The 9,599-nt window shown below is 36.1% G+C and overlaps 1 protein-coding gene across 1 annotated transcript; it reads right to left on the bottom strand.

Moving 5' to 3' along the window:
* Positions 1-5,201: 5,201 nt before the first annotated feature.
* LOC103742547 (olfactory receptor 4A5-like) lies at positions 5,202-6,146 on the bottom strand. The gene has a single exon (XM_008843652.1). It carries the CDS (start codon positions 6,144-6,146, stop codon positions 5,202-5,204), a length of 945 nt encoding a protein of 314 aa, XP_008841874.1.
* Positions 6,147-9,599: the final 3,453 nt, after the last annotated feature.

The following is a 9,599-nucleotide window of genomic DNA, read 5'->3' as shown; positions in this document are numbered from 1 at the left end:
AACCCTCCCTTCAAATTTTTGGTTAGAGTAGTCCAAGAGACTCCCAATATAATACAGGCACATGATTGTCTCTCAGAATTTGAAAGTAAGACCTTATTCCTGAAGACATGAAAAAATTCAGATGCAGTACTCGGAGAAACTGAGTTGGAACTGGCCTGGAAGCCTCTTCCTTGAAGTATCTCTCATAGTATCAGAAGATACTATAAAAGCTGCTAAGGGAGAAAACCAATCAATGGTCCTACCCCACGGTAAAGTCTATGAGCCACAGCAATGACCAACACAGCAAACAATCTCTTTTTGTGCAGTAGTGATACTTTTCCCTTTTGGATAATCAACTGATGCCTAATTAGTCTTAAAGCCCATTCAGTGGGAAAGAACTCATGTGTGGTACCATTAACATGGACAGGTATACATGACTGGAGAGTTCAGAGAACCTAGAGAAAAACCTGTCATTTCTTTAAACCAACATTATTTCTCACTGTAGTCTAAATATGAATCCTTATATTTTCAGACAAGTGTTCCTCTCATCACTCATCAAAGAAGCTTCTTTTTGCAACAGACAGAGACTATTATGAAGTTTCACATTTGGTCAAACCCTGAAAATAAGGGTCTATGTGGTGCCGAGGCCTAAGTGACACATCTATACAGCAACTTCTACAACTAAGGCTCAGGAAACATTGAGGAAGAGGAGGTGGAAAGAATGCAAGAGCCAGAGGGACAAGAAACCTGCTGCAACTTAATGCATTCTAAATAAGATATGAAAGTTACACCACTGAAATCTTCATAGTCTGTCAGTCTAACAAGATTTGCATATAGTGGGAAAAAATGTTGATGTGCCTTGTGCTCTGTTGTATAAGGAAGCTCAGCTCCACTGTTGAGATAGAGAGATGCACTAGTTTTATCTCTACCCCCTGTTTCGCTATTTCATAAGCCTTAGGTGTAGAGGTTCAACTGTAGATGTGTCACCTAGAACTGGGCATCTCTCAGAAGTATGTTGTCACATGTTCTTTCTCATAGCTGGATGCTAACTTTGAAATTTTAGATATGTATATTTCAATTTAAAAGTTTAGAGAGGTCAAGAAAATAATAAACGACTAGGTGGGAGGCTTCCTGGAAGGGGTGATATAATGCAGTGATATGAAGGGGGAACAGAGAATATTACACTAGAAAGGGTTAAATGGGGTGGGGAATGGGAGGGCAGGGAAAGGAGTATAGGGAGGGATAAGAAAAAGCCATATGGAAACCTATCACCACAGAAGCTACTTAAAGTATATAAATACACATAATAAAAAAAAATTAAAAGGATTTATCCTATAACTGGGAGACATTTCCCATTCTAGGTATAATAGGCTATTGGAGGGAAAAAGGCTCAGTTTCAGGAATGGACTCCTGCTCTATAAGCTATTGACCTGAGGTATCAAAACATTCAAACAATATTCACCATTACCCTAATCTTGGATACCCACCAGAATTGGAGGATAAAACCCGATTGCTGAAGATGCTATATACATGAGCTTTATAACAAATAAGGAGAAATCAAGCTGGTGCTGATGCAGAGCTTCATCTCTACTGTCTAGCTTTCATATTGCAGAAAGGTGCTATGCAGGCACATGCTACTTGAAAGAAAACAATCATCAGCCTCACCTGACTCTGAATCCTGTGAACTACATTAACAATTGGTCTGCAAATATATTCTTACCAGTGCAACAGTGGCACAGATATTATGGGAGTAAACAAAGCCCTTTATAATTGGCTTTAAGGCCCACTTACTAGGTTGGAGCCTTTACCTGACCTTGCTATCAAGCTTAGGAATCTGAGGTTAGACAGCTCATAGGACATAGGGGAGAAGCTAAAACTAGTTTTCTACTATAATATTATTATATTCACCTGACTCAGTGAATTATTGCTATATCCACAGATTAATGCATCTCTCAATAATCAACTGAGAAGTTTCCTTATGCAACAGATCTTAACACAAAAACCCTCAACTGACCAAAGAGCAGAGAACAATAAGCTAGCTATAGAATGATTATCCTTGAATAGGACACCTATATCAAACATCTGTCCCCCAAGGCTCAGGGATCATTGTGGAAGAGGGGCAGAAAGATTGTAAAAGCCAGAGGTGGTGGATGACCACACCACAAGGAAACAGACTTCTAGACAGCTTGCCAGTTATCCATATAAACTGACAGCAAATTTGACAGGATAGACAAGTCACATTCAAGCTCAAACTAAAAAAAAATACCAGCATAGACATGAAGAAGTTGTAAGAAGCTACAACCCCACCTGTGAAGATGACTTCTGGGAAAAGCAGAGACAATCTATTTTAAGCATGGGACTCTTGGCAGCTTTAACAGGATCTGGTGGATGGCCTCATACTGAAGGACATTTGGGGGCACAAATTTGCCTCTATAGGCCTTACTATACACGAATACATTAAATTGGGCAGGGGGCAAGAGGAGGAGATGGGGATAGGGGAAGGGAACTTAAATATCATCAAAGTACATTGTATGAAAATTGCAAAAACATAATTAAAAAGAAAACCAATTAAAAAATACTCCCACAAGTTTATTGAATTCTAAAAAACATGAAAAGCATATTTACTTATAAGTTGGTGTCAACTTACAAAGTTCTATACTGTGGAAAGACTTTGGTAGTTTTATCAAGTCAAATGCATGTTGACCATAAAACCTACCTCTACTATTCATAGATATTTTTCTCTTTCTTTTTTGGCCTTTTATGAGACAGGGTCTCCCTGTAGCCCCAGCTCTCCTTGAACTCACTATGTGGACCAGGCTGTGGCCTTGAACTCACAGAGATCTGCCTGCCTCTGCCTCCCGAGTGCTGGGATTAAAGGCTTGTGCCACCACGAAGAAAATCTATCCATTGATATGGTTGCACATTTTCATACTCCAGATGTTTATTAATAACTTTATCTGAAAACAACCCAAATACCTATATAAATTGGAAAGAGATGAAAAAACTGTAAAACATGCATAAAAAGAGATGCAACTAAGCAACACAATGATCTTCCATATCAGAAACCATGACTCTAACATAAGCATAAATAAACCCAATCATTGCACCACAATAAATGAGACACAAAAGACTACACAGTGTGTGATCCACAGTTGTTTATGTGACATAGTAGAGAATAAAGTGCAAGAAGAACAGTAGTGAAATAGTGATTCCAAGGACATGGAGGAAGCCAAAGTTTGGCTACAAAGGGAATAAAGAAGTGTTTGAGAGTTATGGAGGAACAGGAATATTTGTTATGAAGCTTCTCAGTTTACAAACTTTTTAAATCTCAAATAACTACAAATAAGAGGGGAGATTATGAATTGTGAATATTATATAATACTTAAAATTAATAACAGCAGTTAATCAAAACAAATATGTATTTTTAATATTTTATTTTGTTTTTTATGTGTATGCATGTATTGCCTGCATGTAGGTAAGTGCACCCATGTCGTACAATACCCACGGAGAACAGAAGAGGCTATAGTATCCCCTGGACCTGGAGTTACAGACAGTTGTTATCTGCCATGTAGGTGCTTGGATTCAAACCTGGGTCTTCTGCAAGAACAACCAGTGTTCTTAACTGCTGAGCCATCTCTCCAGCCCCAACAACAAATATGTATTTTAAAAATATAAATGTGAAGTTAAATTATTTTAACTATCTACAAACCATTTAGAAATAAGATTAACATTGTTCAAAGATATAGGAAAGAAAATAGAAAGGTTCACAAATATGCTTTCAATTATTTTGATAGAACTCAACATAAAAGACTCAATAGTTTATAAATTACATATACTTTTGGATATCATGAAGTTATGACTTTGTTCACTTGAGAAATCTCTTTATTCTATGTGTCTTACATCACCATAACGTATGTAATAAATATATACAATAAAAGGTATTTTCAAACAAGAATACAAAGCAAACTAGGAACACAAATTTTCTACAAAGCAAAGATGATATTTGCATATGGTAATGAAAGGAATATTCAATTATCCCTATTTCTGATGTTCCAAGAGGGTTACATGCTAAGAATAGCTTGTTTTTTTAACATATTAAAACAAAAACATTACATGCTTAAATTATTTTTTAAATTTATTTTTATTGAATTTTTGTGTATTTCATACAGACTATCTCAAATAATATTAATCATCTTTATACCCTTGTCTCCACTGGCGGCCACCCACAGCCCCACCCTCACTGGAACCCATATACTCTTGTCGTCAGTGTTAAGGCCCACTCTCTCAATTCAGTGTAGATGCTATGTGAGGAAGAACTGGTCTTCCTAAAACAAGGGACTCTAGGTAGGCTTACTAGACCACAGTGGATGCTTAAATTATTTTTAAGTCTATAGGTAGAACATTTAAGTTCAATACAATTTTAGGAACACAATGCTTCTACAAAACTCTTATTTGCTAAATTCTACAACAATAAATGTGATATGAGAAATACATACTGTTTTTCAGAAAATCAAAATTACACTTGTTAACTAATAGGGAATAACATAAAATATGCTTAAAGCTTGGCTTCAGGGTGCTATGTAAGTACTAGAATCTAGCTGCAACATCAGCTGTATGCCATCTAGCAAAATCGTCCATTGAGAGTGTCTTTAGATGGGCAGAGTACCATCTCCTACTCAAATACCCAAAAGTAAAAGAGAGGGACACTGAAGTGTGAAATGGAGTAATCTGAAATCAAAGTGCATAATATGATGAATAAATTTATGATAATGATTAATGAATAATTTTGGTTACAAACATCTTTTTGAGTCCAAAGAACATGTCCATTAACTATAATCCTATCTCATGAATGTGAATGATAAACATCCTCAAACTCTCATGAATGTAAGTGATCAACAGTCTCAAAATCTTGAGTCTGAGTGCTCATGAATTCTCAAATTTTCTTCTGATTTCTCAATTGAAAATAATGAACTATCTTCTTTAACTCGCACTTCAATGCTAACAAAAAAACTACATTCAAGGGAGCTCAGTTTTATGTTGTAATGGGATACAACCACATGCCTTTTAACAGTTTTCCTGAGAGTCTCTTAAAAAATCAATTTTAATCATGATGGTGAAATTATTATTTCTTTTTGGTAAAGGAAAGTATCAGAGGGAAATCTATTGATTAAAACATACCATCATTTGTTAGAATGTATTTCTTATTCTTTCTGTTTGATTATTCAGTGAGGAGATATTCTAATTCTTTCTAAAGTTAACATCATATACCACAGTTTTTCCATAGACTTCTTCATCTCTGAATTTCTCAATGTGTATATTAAAGGATTCAACATAGGAGTAACAACTGTATAAAATACAGTGATGAATTTATCAGTAGCAAAATTAGAAACAGGTCTAACATACATAACAATACAGGGAACAAAAAAGAGGACAACCACCATGATGTGGGAGCTGCAGGTGGACAGGGCTTTGCGCCTCCCCTCCTGACTATGAGTCTTAAGAGAATTTAGAATGATTCCATAAGAGACTATGAGAAGGATCAAGACCACAACACACATGGCTCCTCCATTAGCAATGACACTTATGCCAATGAAGTAGGTATCAGTGCATGCAAGTTCTAATAATGGGGACATGTCACACATGAAATGGTCAATGACTTGGGGTCCACAGAAAGGAAGGTTGTAAACAAACATAATTTGAATCAGAGAATGTGTGAAACCTCCCATGCAGGTCACCAATAACAAGATGACACAAACCCGTCGATTCATGATGGTCATATAGTACAATGGTTTACAGATTGCCACATAACGATCATAGGCCATGGCCACTAGAATGATAATCTCACTACCACCAAATAAATGCATTATAAAGAGTTGGATCATGCAAGCTGTGAAGGAGATGGTCTTTTTATCACAGAGTAAGTCTATAATCAACTTTGGTGTAACAGCCGTGGAATAAACAATATCTAGAAATGATAGACAGGCAAGGAAGAAGTACATTGGGGAGCCCAAAGAGGGACTGGCTATAACAGTAACTACAATGAGTAAGTTGCCAATGATTGTCATAACGTACATTAGTAAAAACATGACAAATAATGTCTTTTGCCCAGCAGGATCCTGTGTGAGGCCCAGGAAGACAAATTCTGTAACATTATTGCTCTGGCCCATTGATTATTATTTTCAGGCTTGTTCAGAGATAACAGCTCAGGAGTACAGTACCAGCCATGAAGTTGTTGAACATGACTGCGAATTCATTATGTCTTGGACCACATCTTTATCATTGTCCTCTAAAGTGATGAAACTGCACAAAGACATTTTGGAAACAATTCTTGAGTTCTTACAGATATCAAAGAGACTTACTATAGATAATTCTATTTACACTATGATGACTTTAACTACCCTTCAACTAGTACTATGTATCTCAAGGCCTCAGGGGATCTCTGTGTCTTAGTCAATAAGAAATGACATTAGACTTCAGAAATCTACTCTCTGTGGTGTTAATGAGAAATCATTAGCTCAGTGAATGAAGGCAGTCATTGGAACTGGATTTCTTTGCAAATAATATCTTCAAAATACTGTCTTAATCTCTAGCACCAATGAAATCATTGTGGACATGACACCATCTGACTTACACTTCTCAAAATAATTTCAGATTTTATGGAATAGTAATTGAATTGTAAGAGATTTGACTTTAAATTATATCAAGTACCTATAAATGCATTTAACACATTTCTGTCTGGAGGAATCATTTCAAATAATTTCTATGAGAATTTTGGTAGTCACAATACAATTCTGACCACAAAAACATTGCCTTTGCTGAAATCATATAACTTACATCCGTTATACTGATTTAAACAAACATGGTTAAATTTAAATCCTTTAATCAAAATATTATGAACCACTTCAGGAGCTACAAGAATTTCTAGGACTCTTAAATGACCTAGGGAGTGGAACAGGAGAAAGTAGAGACTGAAAACTAAGGCAAAGAACAAAAACGTTGGTGTTAAGTATAGATTTCCAGGATCGGAAGTTCTCAATAGAAAAACAGTGTCCACATCCCTAAGAGCAGCATTTTAAAGGCAAACGTCCATTCCATACTCATTGTGAGAATGTACAGGTCTCTGGCTTTTTATAGATTAGTAAAAATATGACACAAATTACACATGAAGAAATAAAAAGATTAAGTTAAATTATTGCGTAATCCTTTCCAATCAAACTACCTACAAGATAGTAAAACCTCAACACTTTCCATTTGGAATGTTTCTTTTCTTTTTAATATTTTCATAGTCATGTAAAAATTTCCCAAGATGCTTGCTGCTTTTTGAAAATGGTAACCATTGTTAAATGGATTATAGCAACTGCAATCACCAAAAAATGTTTCATAGTTTCTCAACAAATGCTAATTAAAGTGGACCCAATATATTTGGCAAGAGAGCATAGGGCATGGCTGAGCAATATGGGGTCTAGTCTAGAGTCATGTATCTTCTTTGCAATCTTGGGTTCATCAATCTAAGGCAACCTTTGACCACAAAATAAACCTCACTATGTCCCACTTCATCATTTATACTACAGGAATATTTATTCCTCTTGTCAATTTCTTGCTGTTACCACCCATAAAGTATAGAGCACTGCTCACAGCCTATCACATATAAATATGAATGCTGTTAGTACTGTTTTGCATGTTTTACTATAACCAAATACAGTAATTCATGTCCATCCCTGTCAAAAGAATCACTACATTTAGTCCAAGATATAAATGATACTGTATCGTAAGATTAACTTGCATATCCTAGAAATTGTGTATTTACCACAGGAAATGTTTACCTGTGAAGGAATGAATTTCTCACCAAGTAAGCAAGAGGATTGTTTGCATGGGTTTATTAGGGGAAAAGGGCATGCGGCATTGTCTTCAGAAGCCAATACTGATGCTCCTTCTGGGCCTATCATGCTCATTACAGTCAGCATCTGATCCTGGGGATCTGTACTTGAAGAATCTACAGACTGATAGCAGCACATCTGTTATGTTTCAAGGGTCAAAGTATTCTATGTCCAATAATCATTCTTTCCTTCACTTTCCATAACTACCCAGTGCTTTATTCTAACAGGTCAAATCAGCTATTGCCCAGTTTAAGCTCAAGTCCTTAAATTACAAAATAAAGTTCTTCAAGACTGTGTGCTATAAAACTGGAGAAACATGGTTATGCTTTTAACACTAGCCTTATAAATTTTGTAAACATTAATTTGATAATTTTTTAGTTTCTTGAGACTGGGTCCCCCTATAGAAGCACAGCTTGCCTGGAACTAGTTAAGTAGATGAGCCTGGTTTACATCTCACAGAGATCCACCTGCTTCTGCCTCCATCAAACTAACAAAGATATGTTCTATGACATCCCACTCTTGATAGTATTAAGGTGCAGTAAATACTTTACTACTCATGAATTGTAGAAATTCTCCCAAATTCAAGCATCTGGATAAAGATCCAGATAAAAGCCCTTATAAAAGGACTTTTAAAGGGCAATAGTCTCAGATTCTTCCCCAAATATTTTTGTACCTGTGATTGTTAAAGTGCACATCATATAAATAATAACCCATCACACCTGTAACACACTTATGTTTGGTTTTTGATATGTTGTTGTTGTTGTTATTGTTGCAGTTGTTTTGAGACAATAACTTCCTAAAACCCCACAGTGGCATAGAAATCACTATGTATACCAGGCTTGCAGATATCTCACAGTGATCCACCTTGCTACTGTCTCTCAAGGACTGGTTATTAAAGACATGAACCACCACACCCAGGCTGACACCCTTTCTTACTTCATTCCTACCGGTGATCGTCCCTCAGAACTTTCTATGTACTTAATGCTTCTCATTTATTTTGCTGTAGTTTCCTTCATCAGCTCTTAATAAAATAGAATTCATCCTCTAGCAAATTCTCTAAAGAGGGGCTTATACAAATAATGTATCCTGAATTTTTGTAGCATTCAGCCATAAATGGGGCATGTATATCACACCCCTTCTGCAACCATCAGGGACATGAAGGGAACAAAATGACTGATTGTAAGAGTCAGAGGACATGGAGTATCAGAATAAAACCACATTTTCTGGACATAATAGGACTGCTGAGCTCATGAACTCACAACGGCTATGTTTGCCTACACAAGATCAAGATAGTCAATATTACAGCAGGTATAGGAATGGGTTATTGAGAGGGCTACCCTCAACTGAGGAGCTATGGAGAGTTGGTGTCTTCTGGAGGAGTCAGTTTTCTTTAAGGTTGTAACTCCTGGTTGGTCAGCCACGTTCCCGTGCATAGAACACCCAGAGCTATATGACAGCACAAATTAGAGTCAGTGTGCTTGGAACTTAAAAGAAAAGAAGACACAATATTGGCAGGAGTTAAGGAGATGGGATGGATATGAGAAGAATTAAATGGAGGACTTGGGGAAGAATATAACCAAAATATACTATGTGACATTCTCAAAGAAAATAAAACTATTAAAAGAAAACAAAGAGAAAAATTAGAAATTAAGACTAAATTTAATGCAGTTTTTAAGATCACGGTAGTACTTTAAAATAATCTTATAAATCTAGATGACAATAGATGAAAGACTCTCTGATAAT

The sequence above is a fragment of the Nannospalax galili genome, unplaced genomic scaffold (assembly GCF_000622305.1).
Source record: "Nannospalax galili isolate Female #2095 unplaced genomic scaffold, S.galili_v1.0 scaffold1200, whole genome shotgun sequence".
Lineage (NCBI taxonomy): Eukaryota > Metazoa > Chordata > Mammalia > Rodentia > Spalacidae > Nannospalax > Nannospalax galili.
The sequence above is the reverse complement of the archived record's forward strand: the minus strand, read 5'-3'. Positions and strand labels throughout refer to the sequence as shown.